At 44.3% G+C, this 20,283-nt stretch overlaps 6 protein-coding genes across 6 annotated transcripts; 3 read left to right on the top strand and 3 right to left on the bottom strand.

Annotated features, from left to right (window-relative positions):
* Positions 1-1,166: 1,166 nt before the first annotated feature.
* On the top strand, positions 1,167-4,030 carry O0I10_004991 (uncharacterized protein; the record flags this gene model as incomplete). The annotated part of the gene is made up of 2 exons (XM_058485040.1): positions 1,167-1,589; positions 1,664-4,030. 2 exons carry the CDS (start codon positions 1,167-1,169, stop codon positions 4,028-4,030), a joined length of 2,790 nt encoding a protein of 929 aa, XP_058344190.1.
* A 2,998-nt stretch (positions 4,031-7,028) lies between these two features.
* O0I10_004990 (uncharacterized protein) lies at positions 7,029-9,425 on the top strand (the record flags this gene model as incomplete). Its single annotated transcript, XM_058485039.1, has 3 exons — positions 7,029-7,822; positions 7,884-9,336; positions 9,399-9,425. The coding sequence occupies 3 exons, from the start codon at positions 7,029-7,031 to the stop codon at positions 9,423-9,425; spliced, it is 2,274 nt and encodes a 757-aa protein (XP_058344189.1).
* Positions 9,426-9,719: 294 nt separating this feature from the next.
* On the bottom strand, positions 9,720-12,579 carry O0I10_004989 (uncharacterized protein; the record flags this gene model as incomplete). The annotated part of the gene is made up of 6 exons (XM_058485038.1): positions 9,720-10,049; positions 10,116-10,217; positions 10,289-10,477; positions 10,536-11,167; positions 11,226-12,380; positions 12,441-12,579. 6 exons carry the CDS (start codon positions 12,577-12,579, stop codon positions 9,720-9,722), a joined length of 2,547 nt encoding a protein of 848 aa, XP_058344188.1.
* A 351-nt stretch (positions 12,580-12,930) lies between these two features.
* O0I10_004988 (uncharacterized protein) lies at positions 12,931-14,680 on the bottom strand (the record flags this gene model as incomplete). The annotated part of the gene is made up of 2 exons (XM_058485037.1): positions 12,931-14,042; positions 14,119-14,680. The coding sequence occupies 2 exons, from the start codon at positions 14,678-14,680 to the stop codon at positions 12,931-12,933; spliced, it is 1,674 nt and encodes a 557-aa protein (XP_058344187.1).
* A 1,145-nt stretch (positions 14,681-15,825) lies between these two features.
* Positions 15,826-18,420, top strand: O0I10_004987 (uncharacterized protein; the record flags this gene model as incomplete). Its single annotated transcript, XM_058485036.1, has 6 exons — positions 15,826-16,686; positions 16,844-16,964; positions 17,020-17,626; positions 17,688-17,950; positions 18,007-18,157; positions 18,225-18,420. The coding sequence occupies 6 exons, from the start codon at positions 15,826-15,828 to the stop codon at positions 18,418-18,420; spliced, it is 2,199 nt and encodes a 732-aa protein (XP_058344186.1).
* A 159-nt stretch (positions 18,421-18,579) lies between these two features.
* O0I10_004986 (uncharacterized protein) lies at positions 18,580-19,351 on the bottom strand (the record flags this gene model as incomplete). Its single annotated transcript, XM_058485035.1, has 4 exons — positions 18,580-18,665; positions 18,722-18,915; positions 18,967-19,032; positions 19,092-19,351. The coding sequence occupies 4 exons, from the start codon at positions 19,349-19,351 to the stop codon at positions 18,580-18,582; spliced, it is 606 nt and encodes a 201-aa protein (XP_058344185.1).
* Between the last annotated feature and the right edge of the window lie 932 nt (positions 19,352-20,283).

The following is a 20,283-nucleotide window of genomic DNA, read 5'->3' as shown; positions in this document are numbered from 1 at the left end:
AAGGGTGTCGTTTTGGTTGTGTGGTCGTGTGCTTTGGTATGAGTGCAATGGCATGTACGGGTCGTCGTGCCGTGCGTTATGTTGTCAATGGCACTGAGGATATGATAACAATGGAGCGTGTAAGCAGTAGAATGCTTGAGCAATGAAAAAGAAAGGATCGAGGAATGGAATAAAGGTGAGGTAATGGAAAAAGAAAAAGAAATGAGAGAAATGGTAAACCGTGAAAGCCGAGAAAAATGCCCTGCATGCAGTGTGTTACCTTTATTTAAAAAGCAGGGGATAAAAGAAGAGATTGTCTGTGAGTATTGTAGTACGAGAACGCATAGAAACGTTCTTTTGGGAAACAAAATGCGATGCATAATTGAAAACAGATGAATTGCTCTGATCTACGCGTTTTGCGTGATTTTATTTCTACCCCACCCAACATCACCACCACCACCGGTTTGTAATCTGGCTGAGTTTTTGCCGAAGATAATAAAATGCATGCATGTTTCAGATCATCACTTATAGTCGCTGTTGATGATCATGCGAGTGAATTCTCGAGGTATCTATAATAATGATCCGCCTGCTTCTTGATGATGATGATGCCATCGGTGTGTATGTGTATGCACTACAAACGAGGTGGATGGGTAATAATGCAATTGAACATTCCATTCATGCACGCATGATACGCCATGTCAATGTATAGATAGGCACGCATAATTATGCTATGGTGAATGTTAGATAGTCGTGGTGGTATCACCAATGACATGTGTGAATCTGGACAAGACCTCATTGAAGGTGGAAGAATGGCATGTTAATGTGTTTGTGATACATAAAGAAAAGCACGTGGATAGCATTTTGGCATGACACATGCAAGCTTGACCTGAAATGAATTAGAGGGCGGCGTCTTTATGTAACATGCATTTAGCACAGAACAAACCAGGGGAGGGGTATGAAAAGATCGAAAGGGCTGGCCACTTTGGTTGGGCTCTTGAACATCATCTTGTTGCAAATCAGGTCAAGGGCGGTTTTCATTTGATTAGTTGGTGTAACCTTTTCATTTTTCATTTATATCGCTCTTATTGTCTTTTCTTTCACGCTTTCCTCCCTCCACTCCTCTCTCTCTTCCTCCGCCTTTCAATTCATCAACATCTCGCTTCTTGGTCTCGTCATCATTCGTCGTCATGTTTTATCGAAAGAAACGACAAGAAGACGAACCAACAACAACAACGTCTCAATTACCGCCCATGTCAAACACCGAATCGCGTGGTAGTACCGAAGACAGCAACACGCTAATGCCTCCATCGCACGATTCCCGATCCACGAACGATTCAGAGGAAGCACCAATGCATGGAGAACGCATGTCGACGTTGCCATTGCCATCCATGCCTTGGGTAGAGAACGAGCTTATCGATGAGAAGCGACCCATAGCAGCAACATCAACAACACCTGCAACAACCGCGGCATCGAGTGCACTATTGAACAAGGCATTACCAAGCACACCACCTCTATCTCCATCATCATCTACATCCGAGACATTGGCACGCAACAATAGTACACGAAGCAGCAATAGTAGTCATGGTATGACAGCAACGGGTATCAAGATGGTATGTCATATTATTCTATCGCTATATGTATATATGTATGCGGTCATTTAACCTTTCGTGTATTACTACTATAGGACATTCAAGATATCTCATCAGGCCCGCCTATCATCCCTCGTAGCAAGACACCGCCGCCCCTGTTACCCCTTGTGGAAACTGAATTGCAGCAACGAAAGGAGAAGATGATCATCAACTCAAAAACCATCTTTGATTCCGACGATGACGAAGAATACGATGAGGAGGATGAAGCTGGTCTCTTTTTCAAAGACTTTTCTCCAGACGCTCCTCGTCTTTCTACTGTTCTCAACAAGAAAAAGCGTGCTTCAAGAAAGGCTTCTTCCAAAAAAGCAACCACTCGCATGAGCAAGTTTGATTTGCTGTCATTCGCCAATCATCTGCACGACAACCGGTTATCAGTGATGCAGTTGCGTGAGAGTCGCATTGCTCTTACCGAAGAGGATGAGCAAGAATTAATCAAGCTGCTCGAGAAACGAAAGAGTATGGCCAATAGCGTTCATCAAATGCCATTGCCAAGCGACGAGTCTATCCCAGCTGTACCACCATTGCCTGACAACGCCGACAAAGAGCATGAAGGTGATGATGATGATGCACCTGTTGAATCATCCACGTCTACAACACAGGAAGAGAACAAGGAACAGAATGCTGTTGATGATGCTGATGGCTTGCACAAAGACATTGATGAGCAACAAGCCGAGAAAAAAGAGGAGGAGAATGATACTGCATCACCATCATTGGATACTACGCCAAAAGCACCATTGGAGGAACCAACAGCATCTTTATTAATCGAGAAGGAAGTTTCACGCAAGCGACGAGTGCGCAAGTCAATGAGTATGGATGAGATACATCGTATGCAACAAGCACAAGAAGAAAAGACGTTGATAGAAATGGAGCCCATTCAGGAGGTAGAACCAAGTTTATCGTCATCATCCACTCACAAATCAAGCAACAACAACAACAAAGGCGATAGCAAGGTTGCACCACCCAACATTACAATCAAACCATCCACGTCAACACCATCGATCAAATCCAGGCACAGTGAATCACCAAAGCCGTCTCCTCGTAACAAGGCCATTGGATTGTTTGGCAGCCTCCGGCAGGCGAGTCGAGCTACACCTTTGCGAGGGTTGGTACGCAATTTGAGCACCAATGCTTCACGTCTTAGTCGACAAGCATCCTTTACACGTTCAAGTACATCCAACACCTTTAACACCAAGTTTGCATCATCCTCTCGAGCAACATTGGCAACTCAAAATGGCGAAGATTTATCACCAGCAGCTAGAGCTGTGATGCAACACAATGATAAACAACAACGCAAAAAAGACAACAAAAAGAACAATGTTGAGGAACAACAACAACAACAGCAACCACAAGAGGATTCACCCAAAAAGAGTCGCCTACTTACCCATTTGCTGGCCAAAGCGGGTAAAGCACGCCGTACAAAGACCGTCAACATGGCATCATCTTCTTCCACCTCCACAGCAAACAAACGTCGAGACAAGACCAAGTCAAAGATCGTGCGTCGTACCATCATTTATGTTCCTCCTGATTCGCTCAATTTTATGAAGAACCTTGAAAAGGGTGACATCGACACATCCAAAACACCTACTTCAGCAGGAGGAGCTCAAAATGAGTTATCAGCTATGCCACCTCTGCCTAACGACATGATGAAACGAATTCAACAATACAACAATGGAGAAGAAGAAAGTGGCAATCCATCAGAGGACCAACAACAACACCATGATGAGTTGGATAGCGTGCTCAATTATTACGATGATGAGAGCTTATACGATTATTATCGCAATCGAGAATCCAGTGTGCCACAGTTGGAAGGATTGGAGCTCCGAGAAATGGATGATGGGACAGTCGAATGGGGCATTGTAAAGAAACAAGGCAATCGCAAGAGCTTTTTCGCTGCTCACGGGATGAGCGTCTCTTCCTCAGCTGAACAACATGGTACAACGACACCAACCACTTCCGATGTGGCTCATGAGATGATGGAAGAAGAAGACGACGAGGAAGACGAGGAAAAGATTGAAGAACATGTATTGCGCCTCATGGGACTACCGGTACCAGCAACATCATCATCACCCAAAGATGCTCAGCTTAACAACACCCAATCATCACCCCCTCCAGTACCACGACGATCTCCTAGACGACGTATGGAGAGTCAACAACAACATGAGGACGACGAGCAGGATCATCGTCGAGCCAAGCATATTTCCACGATTCATTCTCGAAAGGATGCATCTACCACCGATGTCTATTTTGCACCACAGCAAACTTTACCCAGCCTTTTGCAAATGATTGCCAATACCTCTGGAGGTGATGATGGCGACCATGAGCAAGAAAAGAAACATGCATCAGTGGAAGAACAGCTAGATGAAGTCATGCGATCGTTTCAACCACCTACCCCTGTACACTGACAATAAAAAAAGGCATCAACCATTTGGGGACAGGATAGAAATACAACAACTTTTTCAATGTATGTATGTACACATACACAAATAATGTTTGTCAATGGGTTGTTGCTTAGCAACAGGCTGAGGAGGATGATTCAGGGGAGTTCTTTATGGAAATGGGGAAATTAATATATTAAGCTTGACACATGACGATGGATGAATTGGAACTTCTGGACAATCATGGCCAGCACAGTTTTCGTGTTTCATCATATTCCCCTTTCGGGAAGATACCGCCCGATGCCGATGCGCAAAATGGATCCTTTGTCTCGGTTCTTAAAAGCGTTGTGACACATTGGCTGCCAATAAAGCGAAACGTTACACTACGCATTCAACAAACAGAGAGCCGTTGCAACAGAAAATTGCTATTATTAAAAAACAGAGAGATCTTGGATCGACTCGTCTACTACTGCTACATACATACATGGGCGTGTCTGTGCGACGACAGCAACAACCGAGGAACGGGGAAATGGCCGGAGTATGTAAAAAAAGAATGCAACGACAACGACGACAACGCCGCTAACAAAAACAAAAGTGTCGTGTATCATTATCCGCAGACCCGCTTAAAGAAGTAGTAGTCATTCTCTATCTCTCTCTTTCTCTCTGGAGTTTATTTTGGGCAAAGCTGGACAAGAGAAAGATCCAAATTTCCACAAACAAATGTGGCTGATACACATTGTAACGATCAATTTGACGATCCAGTAATCTTCATGCTGCGTGCTGTTGGGCGTTTGTTTACATGCCTTGACTTTTGCTTTCTCCTTTTTACCCTTTACGCACAATATCCTTTTGCCTGCATATGCACAGAAATACAATGCTGGAGAACGATACACGACATGATAACAAACGCCTTTTGACATCCACCACCGTCATCGTTGAAATGGTCATGTATCACCAATGCTCCTGCAAAACACACACTTATGCAGAGTTTAATACCAACGACGACTGCACGTAATGCATTGTCGCTTGTACAAGGATGGATGAAAGGTTCCATTTGGGGGTTCAATGACCACCGTATCAAAGTTAAATCAAGTAGGTTGATGATGATAATGATGAGGCGTATGGGCATCTACATGATCGATCAAACGGGGTCACATCATCGAGGCGTTTTTGCGCGGGCGGTACATTCAGGTACAGGTACAGGGGATCAATACTACTAGAGCGCTCAAATTCTGTACATGGTAATGGGGAAATCTGTGGAGAGAGAAAGGGGGAAGATTCGATGCTTCGTTCATCCGATAATATGCAACAATGGCGCTTCCTGCCCCTTGATTACTGTACCCGATGATGTCTTTTGATCACAGGTGTGTGTGTGAAAGTTGTCGTAAAGATGGTATTCTCTGAGATCATTGTATGTAAGCTGTGGTGTGATAAGGAGGAGGAGGCATCATGTGGAAGGAAATGACAATAATGCTCTCACTCACTTACTCAAGGATGCCATATTGTGTATGTCTAATGCGCATGTAATGCATCCCACGGGTCAAACAATGCTGCCAAGTCATGCACTTGTTCAATAGGTATTATCGCCTTATCCATTTTCAACATTACGTTAAGTTAAATGTATATGAGATCGAACGTTCTTCTAGACTCGAGAAATTTCAATGGCAACGAAAAGGAAAAGGTACAACTACCTACAACTCCTATTATCGTTCATGTGTTGTTTTATAAATGATCAACACTAAAAACCCGGCTCAATGGCCTTTTTTCCCATCTTTTGGTGATGAGTGGGTGGTGGTATGTGTAGCTATGTCGATACACACATACCTTACATGCCCCTGCGTGTGGTAGTCAACATTATTGTTAATCCATACGAGTAGTCAGCGGCTGCTTCTCAACAACAAGAGACAATACCCCCAATTGTGAGAGGCACCCGATCCTGGCGTGACACAACAACGGACCATCCATGCCCGAGCAAACATTATATGAGTTGACGGGTTGATAAACCATTAGAAGAGCCCATGCTTGGCATGCTGAGCATATAGTGTTTTTCATCCTTGTTGGGGTCAACAACGATAGGTAGTGGTGGTGGCCAACCTTTTTTCTTTTTTCAACCATTGCACTCATAGGTAAAAGCTAAAGTTGAAGTTTATGTTGTTTCCTTTTCACCGCCAACTTTGAATCTTTCTCCCTCTCCTTACCTCCTGTTGTGCTGCTGTGGTGGCTGGATGGTTGGCTCTCATTTCCTGGTACAACTCAAAAGACCCCCCAAAACTTTTGGAGGATCAATTCAGGAAGCCCATGTGACGTTGCATTGAGGATTATGATTGGCTTGTTTCACTCAGCTCGTGATGGCATGTCTATGCATGCTCCTCTCCACACCACATCATCCATTTATCTTGACCCCCCATCTGATCAGTATCCCTGGGTGATGTATATAGATATGGATATTCCGCCACCTTGCATGCTTTTACAAGTAGCCGTAAAAGTGGGACACAATTGCAATTGAATAGAATTGCTTCAGCCATGTCTTCTTGGCAGTCCATAGACACCGAATCTGTACTACTACAAAAAGACGACAATGACGTGTGGGAATGGGGTGTATAGTATTACCTGTGTGGCGATGATCATCTTTTGTAAATTCACTTTATTTGTATGCGTGCACCACCGTTTATGCAGCGGGACGGAAATAGACATGTCGGCGACATGAGAGTAAATTTACGCGCGTGGTCCTGTGTGTGTGTGTGTACCCTTCTTTTTTTTGGATGTGCTGGCGTAAATGGAAAGCACACCTAATACGCTCTCCCTCTAACTTTTGGGATCACAACACACAGCAACCAACATCACACTCTCCTCCTCCCCCCTTTTTTTTAACATACAGCAGATGTGAATCCATCCACTTGGGCAAATTCAAACCATTTTTATTTGAGCCACCCCTCGCTGTTGTTTTCTCTTTCTCTCTCTTTTTTGTTTCCCTTTCTCTTTAACTCTTTCTCTCTCTCTTTCATCATTACCTTTTTGACGTGGCATGAAGTACGGGCTTGAATTACAAAATAACATTTTTCCACCATGGCGATTGTCCTATGTGGCGTATGATGTTCTCAAGCAAGAGCTCAAGAGCCGTCAGCTTGACCATGGCTGGACCGAACAAGATGAACATGATTTTGTGCACTTGCTTGATAATGAGCTGACCAAAGTGTATGATTTCATCAATGCCAAGCTATCTGAGATTGATGCACGGATCCTTTATTGTGAGCGCACCATTCAGACATTGCAGCACAACCCGACCATGCAAACCGATGCAAGTTACCAAATCATGGATGAAGCGCTCACCGAGATCCTCTTTGATGTGAACGACTTGTCACGGTTCACGCGTGTCAACTTTATTGCCATCCAAAAGATCCTCAAGAAACATGATCGGTGGACAGGTCTCGATCTCAAGCAAGCCTATGTTGACAAGTTGCGTGACAAGCCTCTTGATAATCAACGTTTTGATGTGGCCATTGTCTACATTTCAGCCCTTCATGATATTTGTCGTACGCGTGGTGGCAAGAAACGAGCTCCGGGTGAAGGTGTCAATGCCAACGGCGACCAAAATGCATTTGAACGAGCCACTGCCAAGTATTGGATTCATCCCGATAATATTACAGAAGTCAAGGCCATCATCATGTTGCATTTGCCGGTGCTTATCTTTAATCGCAACAAAAAATGGGAGCCTGAGGATTCAGCCATTTCAAGTGTGTATGTCGACAATGACAACTTTGACTTGTATCAAGGTCGATTGCAACGTGACGAAGGTGCTGAAGCGATTCGTTTGAGATGGTAAGATTAATTTGATCTAGTGCTTCTGACTCTTGTCTTACCTACAACATCCACGCATTAGGTATGGTCCGTATGACACAAAGAGTGTATTTGTGGAGCGTAAAACACACCATGCGGCGTGGCTGGATGGTGCTTCCGTCAAGGATCGGTTCCGAATCAATGAAGGTCGGGTAAATCCCTTCCTGGAGGGATCATACACAGCTGACCAAATTGCACAAGAATTGCGTTCACAAGGACAAGATGCATCGACGGTGGATAACGTTCACTTTATTGCCAATGGTGTTCAAACCTCATTTCGGGAGAAACAACTACGCCCCACCTTGCGTGTCTTTTACAATCGCACTGCTTTTCAATTGCCGGATGATCAAAAGCTGCGTATTTCACTCGACACCAACTTGACATTTATCCGTGAAGATCATTTGGATGGTGTTCGACGACGTGAAAAAGACAATTGGCGACGAAAGGATGTGGACATTGATCCACCCTTTAGCTATCTTCCCGAAGATGAGATTTTACGATTCCCTTACGCTGTCCTTGAAACCAAACTTCAAACACATCTTGGTCAAGAACCACCTGCTTGGTTGACATCCTTGGTGGAAAGCCATTTGGTCCATGAAGTACCACGCTTTTCCAAATACTTGCATGGTGCTTGTCATTTCTATCGTGAACGCTTACCCTTGTTGCCATGGTGGCTATCCGAACTCAATGTGGACATTCGCAAGCCTCGTAACGAAAATACCGGTCTTACCCGTTCACGCAGCTTCAAGCCTCTCATTGATGGTCGTTACCGCCGTGCCATGATTGAAGAAAAGGAGCGTGCCAATCAAATCGCTGTGGTACGTCGTGGATCACAACGTCAACAACAAGAGCCACAACGCCTTGCTGTTGTCTCTGAAGAAACAAGCAGCAGCATTGCACGTCCCTTATCATCCAGTGAAACACTCACACGCACATCACCACCCACACCGGCACCTACAAGCAAGGATCCTTTACGTAAACGATTGCTGGATGATGATAAAGATACACCACCTGCTTGGCAACCTGTACGTAATAGCGTGGTCGCCATTGGTGTGCCTGTGGATGAAAAACCAAACAACGGTGCTTCAAGTGCAGCAGCAGCAGCAGGCGATAATAGCAGCAACGACAAGCAACGGAAAAAGTTCAAGGTGCCTTTCATGTGGAACAACATGCTCAATGAAGGTCAACCCAACGAACGTCAAAAGGTCAAGGTGCGAGTCGAACCCAAGGTCTTTTTCGCCAACGAACGTACATTTATTTCTTGGTTACAATTCTGTGCCTTGTTGCTTACGGTGGCCTTGTCATTACTTAACTTTGGTGACAATACAAGTCGTATCATTGGTGGTATCTTTATTGGCCTGGCAGCCGCTGTAGCTATCTACGCTCTCTATCGCTTTGAGAAACGTGCTTGGATGATCAATCGTCGTGTCGACGGTCGCTACGACGATCTTTGGGGTCCTGCTGTTCTTTGTACACTTCTTGTCGGTGCCCTTATTGTAAGTCATTGTTGGTCCATTATGGTAGCCTATATACTCACGTATTCATTGTTTCTTTCTAGGTCAACTTTTATCTACGTTTCCATTAGAAGAGACATACACCACTACCCCTTCTTGTTCATTGTCCTCAAAACCTTCCTCCCTTCTTCATGTACCAATATACATAGTAACGCATCTTCTTGTAAACACCCACTTTCCTTTTACACACAATACACACACGCACACCTCGAGTATAATGCATCCATCAATACTTTTTACTCCTTTGATAAATTTCTTTTTTTCACACACTCGTGCTGGTTTACTGGGAATCTTGAGTGATGTTTATATTTACAAAAATGTTCTAATCTCTCTCTGTGTGTGTGTTGTCTATATACATGATGAGCTTATTGGGAGGTGGAGGTGGAGGTGGTGGTGTCACTTGAATGACCCATGTTGGTGGAAGCGGGTGGTGTCAAAGGTAATTTGGTGTGTTGTACTTGTTCCAATTGACGTTGCAAATCTTCAAGACGTTTTTGCATAGCATCCATTTCAAGCTTCTTTTCCATTTCGATACGTTCCATGCGCATACGCAATGCAGCCATCTCTTCATTCTGTTGATCCAGTGCTCGTGATTTGGCTTTCAGCTGACTTTTGAGAGAAGCAAACGACTCATCGTTATGATCCTCCTCCTGTTCCTGTTTTTGTTGTTGTTTTTGTTGTTGTTGTTGTGGATGCTGCTGCACATTGGGTCACATGAGTTTTTTAAACTATACACAAAGACGCAAAACAATGCAGCTTACCGTATTCGTTGAATCACCCGTAAACAGTTCAAAATCCAACAATTGGGCAGCTGTGGGACGATTTGCTGCGTTTGGGTCCATCATCCATAAAATTAACGCTGACTATTTATATAACTACTTTTAGTATCACCTCGTACGTGGCGCACATCTTCTTCTGATGAAGGATGCCTTACCTCTTTAGGATAGCGCTCCACAAATCCATCAGGGAAAATTCCTTGCTTAAGAGCATCAATGGCTTCAGCACGTTCCATAGCAGTTGCAAAGGGTCGATACAATTCAAAAAAGATGATGGCCAATGAATAAATATCCACCTTTTCACCATAGGCACTAGGTCGATGCGCCAATTGTTCTGGTGATGCATACTAATAAAGTTTTAATGATGGGCTGTTGTATAAAGGCACTAGAATATAAAGAACTTACTGTGCGAGTACCAACACCCCCTGTGCGCATACGTCGTACCGAAGGACGTCGACGAGGTGTTGTATTTTCTGAAACTTCCTTGCTGCTGCTGTTGTTTTCACTAGCACTCTGCTGATCCTCTTCCACAAAAGGTGATGATGATGATAAATCTTGATCTTCTTCAGACGCAGCTGCAAGACCAAAGTCACCAATTTTAGGCACCCAAGGTTCGTCCCACATGCATTGTCTTAGGCCATCTGGTGTGTGCACCGAATCAAAGGAAAAGCTGTGATCGTGGGCAAGGGAGGATGATGATGACAACATGCCATGATTACTGCTGCTGTTGCTGCTGCTAATACTACCATGACTTCGTGGTCCACCGAGGGTAGCTAAGCTATTGGCACGACTACGACCATGACGACGGTTGCCTTGGCTGGATCGACGCGACTCGCTGAGTGACGCTGGCATATTCAAAAAAATATTGGTCGGCTTAAGATCACGATGCATCACTCCTTGTTCATGAATATAAGCAGCTCCCTCAAGAATCTGAGCAAAGATATCGATGTTGCGTTGTGGATCCACAGCATCGTAACCATCCTCATTGTCTTTAAAGCATTGCTGGTTGCGGAATTTGATAAAGTCATGCAATGTAGCTAAAGGTACAATAAATATCATGCAATAGAGAGAGAGCTCTTGTTGTGTGTGTGTTACCTGGACATAATTGCATTTGAATGTAAAGCACCCATTCGCCTTCAAATGATCCAAACGCTGAACGATGATGATGACGGCGTTGAATAGAAGAGGATCGTTGTACTTCCATCATGCTGCTGCTGTTGCTAGTGCTACCACCACCACGCGTCAATGTCATCTTTTCCTCCTCCTCCTCGGTTTCCTCCTCCATAACAAAATCAATCCCAGGTGACGAGAGTTGCGATGCATTCATACGCAAGCTTGATTCATCCGAAAAATCGAAAATGGGATCATTGAACATGCTCGTTTCTTGATGGAATCGTACTTTGCTTTTGCGTGTTGTTGTTGCTGTTGTGGATGATCGATAATATTCAGAAAAGTAATCTTCATCCTCCTCTTCATCACGTTGCAATGCTGCGGAAGAGACCAATTCCAGCCATGACGAGTAATATCGAACCACGTTGCGGTGTTCAAGGCGTGCAAGATGTTTGATTTCTCGAAAGATCTTTTCGTATGGGTTCTCATGGTCCATCATGGTATCCAAGTCTTTACCCAATCGAATCTTTTTGATAGCATAATCGATCCCATCCAACTTGTTACGGGCACGCCATACGCTAGCAAATCCACCTCGTCCCAACATGCTGATTTCCACAAAATCGTTTTCATAGCGCGAATTTTGGACCGATAAGTTGGATAAAAGCTGTTCGGATGTGATGGGTGAAGGTGTAGCTGCTGCTGCTGATGGCTGTGGAGGGGGTGTTTGAAATCGTCTCATGCTGCTCCCCTCTTCTTCGTCGGATGATGATGATGGTACAGGTCCAATCATTTTTTGATGTTGTTGAAACAATCGTTCATCTTGTACCGTTTGCACAGCCGTATAAAACAATTGTTGAAACGCATTTTGGAAAGTGGAGCGCACACTGGCCATTTCATCCATAAACTCGGCATCAATCAACCCCAAAGAACGTAAGGTTTGACAGATAAGAAAAAACACCTTGCGATTGGATTCAGGTGATTCACCGTACACTCGACAAAATGACTCAATCAACGATACAAGTAACATCTTGGCCTGACGACGCTTGGATCCATCTGATAATGCCTTGGGTTGCCATAATTGTTGACCTCCACCTCCACCAAACTGAACATTCTTTTGGTTGTTGACTGACAAGAGACCACCTTCATATGTGTATGTTAAATAGACTTGCGTAGGGCTTGAATGAATAAAGGGACATTTACCTTCTCTATCGTACTCATTGGCTTGTTGCTCCAATTCACAAGACGAAGGCCGATGCCAAAAAGAGTTGGGTCGATCACTGTCATTGGTCAAGACGGAAGAATAGGTGCAATCGTCATCGTCAGTGCAAACAGGGACCATAATAAAGGACAATGTAATGTGATCAAGTAGAGTTCAGTTGTGGGAGGGAGGGAGGGGTATAAAAGAAAGGGAAAGAAACGTGTAAGCGTGTGTGGATAGTGCGTATGTGTTTAAAATTGGCAGCAGCAGCACAATGCGGGGAGTGTGTGTGTGTGTGGGTTAATGCTGCTTGCTTGCTGCGAGTAAAAAAGAACCACCTTGGAAGAATTTCGATGGTTTCACACCTATCCAATGACATTTCTTTGTACCTGGCCCATCTCCTTGGTGCCATTTCATTACATACAATTACTACATGACCACTAAAAATCAATCTTTATTTCTTTATATGATACTATTATGATACAATGGGTGTTATAAAGAGACAATGTTATCTTTATGTAATTGTTGGGGTGGTGGGGATCGTACAACTGCTTTAGACAAAGGAACAATATCTTCATCAGCGGCAGCGTTCATATCAAAGAAGGGAGTATTGGGAGAAGTGGGACTATTATCATCAGCCTCAGCAGGATTATAGAGATTGGTATTACGCATACTAGCGGTGCGTCTGGGTATGTGGCGGTGCTGCGTCATTGTCGCAAAAGTGGGTGGCAAATTGCCAAGACTCATGGATCGTCGCACCTTTTCACGGATTCGATCGACATTTAAAAGTTTCAGTTGATTCGGCTGTGTCACCATCTTTGTTGGTTTCGACGTAATAGGATCGTCATCATGGTGGTGGTGGCATGGCTTGTTCGATTCATCATCATCATCATCATCATCATCATCGTTCTTGATGGATAATGATTGTGATGATGATGGTGGTGGTGGCTCATCCATGATCAAATCCGGTGGCGCAGGTGTTACGCATACCATTGGAAATGCTCCCTTGAGCCCGGTCATGACATTGTATCCAATGGCCCATCCATCGTCAAATGATACTGCCAAACATATCAAGTCACCTGCATGCAATGCCAATTCATCCCCCATTTGTGGTGGATAAGGATAAACAACAAAATACAAATCTTCAGGTCGTGGTTGTTGAGGTGGCGAAAGAGGGGGAGTCATAGTAGTAGCTGCTGTTGTAGGTGGTATCTCTGATGCATCATCCATCATCGGCTCCTTGGAAGCAGCAGGCGTTGTATTGGTGTGATGGGTGTCTTGTGTTGTATCGTTACCACCAAGGTTGTGTGTGAGAGGAATATTGGAATCATGCTTATCATATTCATCTTCATCAAGAGGAGCTGCTTCATACGTCTTGAATTGGAATTGATTGTTGCTGCTTTTTCGTCTACTGAGCACGCGTCGTCGCATCGAACATAGGCAAAACAGAGCCAAAGCTATCATTGCTGCTCCAACCACACATCCAACCACGATGCCGGCAATGTCACCTCCCGATAAAGCACCGCATGCCATATCATTGCAACATGCGTCAGTCTGATTGTAGCGACAATATTGACATGCACTCGCTGTATTCCCTTGAAATCCTATGTATGGCATCATACAGCATTACTTTAACTTTGTTTATGGGGCGAGGGTGTGGATAGTAGTAAAACAACCTACCACAATGATCAGGTTCGTTTTGTTCCCCGGAAATGCAATTGTCAACAGAGCTTCGGTCCAAGCATTGCTCCATGAACGAATAATCCATAACAGAACCATAATTCGGGTCACTATTAAAGCATCGGTATCTGATATTGGACAAGATGCTATCCATCCAAGCTTCGCAAGTACGTTCACATAAAGGTGGAACAGGTGCTACAGCATGGTCGGCGTTGCAGTGCGGAGAAGTATAGGCGACATCGTGAACAACCATGGCGCAAAGTCTCGTAAGTGAATAGCGGGCGTAAGGTACACGTTGGGTGCTATGACATCCAAATCGATCCATATAAAAGTTGTTTGATTGAGCATAATCAAAGAGCATTCGATCAAAGGAATCAAGGTCGGTGACATGCGCTAGAAAAGGATATCGGCCGTCGAGCTCAACAAGCGGGAGATAATATCGACTATATGCAGGACACGCTTTCGATCCTTCAAGTGATAGACATCCATCACTTTGTCCTCGGACACTCCAAGTCCTTAATATCAAAAGAAAATAGAATGCTGTGAAATGGCGTTGTTGCATTGCGTTGTGTGTCTGTGTCAGTGGTAGAATGTAATGAGGTGTGTTGTGTTGTAGTATATATGGGGGGGTGGTATGCTGGGTTGTAATGTACAAGTGAAGCGATTCAAAAGTTGAGCATGCTCGTAAAAGTTGAATGAGAGAGAGAGAGAGAGAGCGTGCGTGCCTCTGTGTGTGTGGTTGGTAAAGAAAAAAAAGAAAAGAATAAGCCGAACAAGAGTGTGTGATGTACTACAAATCTAAGCAGCATAGCAACCATCACTAGGGACACACTCTTTGCAGTAAAGCTCCATCCTTTACTTCCGCTCATGCTCGGGTTGCACAACGCTTTGGGTTTTGATCCATCCATAGTCAACAGTGAACCCAGATGGCTTTGCTGCAATGCATCCTATCCAGAAATGCCATTTTCAGAATTATTGAGCCTATTTGCCTTATTCGTAACCACTCATCATTGTGACCTATCACGCTGACAAACATTGGCTATTTGACAACATAGTATGTCGTGTTACGTCAAGACGATCCCCTAATCATTCAAATGTACAATTGCATCGATCGTGCAGCAGTTGATCAGTGCAGACATGTAACGTTGGCGTAACATGTGAAAGAAAAGGCAAATTAGGGAGAGACAAGTAGATGAAGAAGAAGGTAAGCTTATAACCTACTTTTTTATTTTAACGCAACGACGACGACGACGATGAACAAGATGGTGATGTATTGACATCATATGTCATTTTACTTATGCAACGGCGGCAATATAAGGTTAATGTGAATTATCGGGTGTATAAAGCAAGGGAAGCAGGGTATTGGAATTTTGAATGCACATGGCGGCGGGGGCAAACGATGTCAATTGTGCAACAACCCAATCCATCAAAACATAGCGCTTCAATGTGCAGGACACAGACTTGGTTCTGGACTCCCTTTTCTTTCCCAATTGTGAGTTGTGTGTGTGGGTGTGTTATATGTGTGTCTCTGTATGCACATTGCTTTCTTTTCTCTCTCCAAGGTCTAATTAGACAAATCATATCACTTTGAAACATTGGGCTTGTTTCTCTTTTTTACTTCCTCTCCCTCTCTCTTCCTCTCGCTCTCTTTATTCACCGGTATCGCGTTGTTTGTTCAATATCATCGTCTTCTCTCTTCTGACACTCATGTCAGATAAACACCCATCCCCTACTACTACTACTACTACTACTACTACTCTCAACGAGGTCGACAAAACGAGGACACCACCAACACCAATAGTAGCAGTGCACGAGCCCCCAATGCCGCCTTCATCGCCGCCTCCTCCTCGTCCTTCTCCTCCCCATTCGTCAATCGACTCATCACCATCGTCCAATGTCGCTACTGGAGAACACTCCATGACATCCACTGGTCAACCCCATTTGGATCCAACGTCAACAACAACAACAACAACAACCGGTACTGAAAAGACACCTTCCAGACAGCCATCGTCTCGTACACTCAATGCCCAACAGCGTCGATCGTTAATCACAAAGTTCGCTACGATCCATACCGACAAGTATCCAGAGAATCTTCGACGAGAGTTTCCAATGAGCAACTTTGATCGCAACTTGACAGTAGAAAAGGCCCGGTTTGAGCCACAACCACTTAACCATGACACCAATAATACCACTCTTCATCATCATCATCCTCATCATCATCATCCCAAGGAGGGTGGTTACTCTGGAGTAGCGACACCAGCAACAACAACAACATCATCATCACCTCCTCATGATCATTTGCAAGCAGCATCTTCTTCACATCATCGACCAACAACAGCTTCATCACCTACCAGCTATACAACCAACAATAGCATTACGCCATCAGCATCATCCACTACTGGACTTCATACTGCATCAAGTACCTATTCAGTCAATGGGAATGGTACAGGTGCAACAAGTACATCAACAGCACCTTGTGGTGGTGGTAATACGACTCCTGCTGGTGGTGGAGGTGGTGGTACTGGGCCTGTAAAGCCAATCATGCAACCTACAAAGTCTAGAAGCGAAGTATGTATTTTCATCATCATCATCATCATCATCATCATCATCATCATCATTCCCTTTATCCCCTTCTCTCCTTGTTCTTTTTACCCCGCATCCCTCTCTCTTTATGGCTACATCCCAAAACCCCCTTCCTTTGCTGACTATGATCTCGACTTTTTAGGGTGATCGAACGTGCCGTACCAACAAGAAACGACGGCGACCTCCTCCTCCTGTCAGTGGGACAGCTACACCCGCTGAAGTCTTTCATCGTAATTTGATTGATGCCGTTTCCAATGTAGAAGGCAAGTCTATATAAGATCACGTGACATGTCACTTACACTTACCCATTTGATATAGACTCGGATGAAAATGAGCATTATGTATATTCTTATGGTGGTGCAACAACGATTGATCCAACATCGTATCATTCGGATTTGGGATATCATCGACCTCAATCGATTCGATCCTCACCGCCTTCTTCACATCACCCAGAAAACAAATGGCTGGCTCCATGGTCATCAACAGCAAGTTTCTTTAGCGACCTCTTTCGGATCAACAGCAATCACTCACAGAGACCTCCTATCGCCACACGATCCTCATCACTGACAACGCATGGTATTGCGGATGATGAAGCAGAAGCGGCTTATCAACCCCATCATCGCCCTAAGCTAAGAAACTATGTGATTCCCAAGCAACATCCTTATGCCGATCCATGGGCTACGGCTGCTGGTGGTGGTGATCATCATCATTGGTACGATAGTAAACGCAACATGATCGGATCAGCAGCAACAACAACACCATCACATCATTTACCACCACCACCACAGCCTTCTCGCCATCGACGACGCATATACCCATGGGCATATCATACAGATGGGTACAGCAGTGATGATGAAGATACCCCATTGATGATGGGCCGTTCTTTACGGTCTAGTAAACGATCCAGGAAAAAGAAACGATTATGGTATGCATTCCTCCCAAAGCGATGGGGGGCCACTCTAACTAACACTCGCTCTTTTCATTAGTTCGCGTGTCTTTCGCAATACAATGCTCGCCTTTTTATTTCTTGTGCTGGCCACTTGCTTCTTGGTACTCTATCGAGCTAAACCCTTGGTCGACATTGGGGTTGAAATGGGCCGGGTGCTGGCGTCCGATAAAGAACTCATCTTTGATTTGCGTGTCAAGGCCAACAACTGGAACTGGTGGACTGTGCGCGTTGCTGATGCCGATATTAGTATGTTTGCATTCAGTCAAGTGGTCCCCTTAAGCAACAACACCGTCATTCATGGTAAGTTTGAAAAGGGAGCAAGAGGAGGAATATGGATGCTGATAATGTATGATTAGGCGTGGATCCAGCAGAATACCTTGGTAGCTTTTATCGATTTGATGAACCTTTGGCATTTCCACCCGCCATGCTTTCACGAGAACAAGTCGAAGCAAGTAGTCAAATCCGAATCAAATCACCTGGGGCTGATAAGAGTGGCAATGAACGATGGTATGTACATGGAAAGAGAAAGAGAGGCAAGGATCACTAAGGGGAGGGGGGCTTTTTTGTCTTCTAGGTCACGTATCATTCGTTATCCTTATGGGCTCGTAGCCCGAGGTGTGCTCAAATACAGACCTTTACCATTTACTGGAGCCTACTCACAATCCGTGGCCATCTGTGATGTTGCACGCGTAGAACCCATATCCGGTGTCATTTCAGAAGATCCAGATCAGAGTTATTGTTTAAAACATGCTAAAGGCATAGACCAATGAATATACATTTGCTTTTCCCACCCCCCCCCCTGGTTTCTAGAAAATGACCAAGCATTTTCATCAAATGATGTATTATGAAATGTATGATGCTAGTAGAACAATAATTTACAAATGGGCATGTGTGTGTGTGTGTGTGGGATGAGGTGATAACGACTCTTTTTAGACTTGATTATCTGCATTAAACTCGCTCTCAATGCTAGGTTCCAACAAGGCAGCATGGGCCAAAATAACGACAGCAGCAGCACCTAGCAGTAGATCATAAGCCATTGTTTTCTCATGATGGTTCCTATAGCACACTTACTGATGATCCAAAAGATGGCACCCGTAGCACCAGAAAAGAGGAGTAGTATGAGGGATGCACCGCAATAGGCACCGTACATGGCTGAAGCGGATATGGTGGTATTACCGATTGTCAATGCACCATCCAAGCGCGAGATGACAAAGAAACCACCAAAGATGAATGCAATCGTAAATAGCAATGACCAGTTTGTGATTCTACAATTGAATCAGTGATGGATGTCTCATTGTAGTCGTTGTTCTACTTACACTGCATAGATGGCCAATCCAAGGACAATGAGCATATAATTGACAGCGAAATGTTGTAGGTTGTAACTACCCAAAGTTGTTAGTACACTTTTCCCTCAATATCCATCTGAATAAAGAAAACTTACTTCCAACGCTTGGTGATTTCGCCAATAGAAGTTGTGAAGCTGAAACGGTTCTTGTCAAAAAAGTCATTCAAGGGACGAAGTTTGGCAAGCTTTTCCTCTCGGAATTCACGAGCTTTCTTTAGGAATTCGAAGCGTGATGGCGATTCAGTGTTGGTGCTACTAGTAGTGTTTGTAGGCGCAGGAGCTGGAGCAGGAGCGGCGTTGACATTATCGTTTTGGAGATCAGGGACATTGGAAAGAAGAGGTTCAGCTTGGCTCATGGTGGTGTGTGGTCCTTGGTGGTAGTGCAGAAGGAGAGAGGATAATTGCTGAGCATTGTTCCTTTTATATCGTGAACCCCGCTTCCGCTCACCCAAATGTGGTCTTGGCTTTCAATCACGCCCCGAAGCCAACGCTTGGCACTTTGAACCCTACAATATGGATAAGGTCTTGGCTGGCACGGACATTGTTGTGGCGGATCAAATGACGTGAACTAATAAACATTGGGACATCGGTATCCATGTTGATCCAACTGCCAACGTACCTACTTGCAATGGATAGATCGAATGTTTATGCATGATGATAATGATGATGATAAAACGCGTTGTCCTTGATCACAAGTGGCATATTCCCAGCAAGTGCTGCTCTATGTTATTCACAACATGGTACACGAGCTATGTAGTTTTACGTGGTCCATCCACACGACACCACGTATTGTCGTTCTTTACCTTGGTTGCCTTATGCTACACCACTTACATCAACTATCTTTTTTCTGGATCACGTAGTTGAATGCATATAGTTGTGAACTTTTTACAATGATATCAGTATATGGCTATAGAATGTATGCATTGTAGTCAACGACGCTATGTACATGATTGGGGTTATAGGGATCATACAACAACGACATCATTGCATGATTGGGTGTTTTTGACGTGTGCTATTTTAGTTATGCTTTTGCCGTCATTCTCCCAAGCAAATGGCGGGTCGTCAATTGGGTGCTGCAGCTTGTTGTCCATGGGAAACATCTCTTGTGATTTGATAAAGCTCTTGGACTATAGTAGCGTCATAAGAGTAAGGACGCGAGCAATCTTGACGTGTGAGAGACGATATTTTGGTGAGGGCAACGACCTGCTCGAGCGATTTTCTTATCGTTAATTGGTCTTTGTGAACGCGCTAATTGTTGTTGTTGATACCCCAATGTATACGAAGGATT

This window comes from Lichtheimia ornata, assembly GCF_029851405.1.
Source record: "Lichtheimia ornata isolate CBS 291.66 chromosome Unknown scaffold00019, whole genome shotgun sequence".
NCBI lineage: Eukaryota > Fungi > Mucoromycota > Mucoromycetes > Mucorales > Lichtheimiaceae > Lichtheimia > Lichtheimia ornata.
Note: the sequence above shows the minus strand (reverse complement) of the source record. Positions and strands in the feature narration are given on the sequence as shown.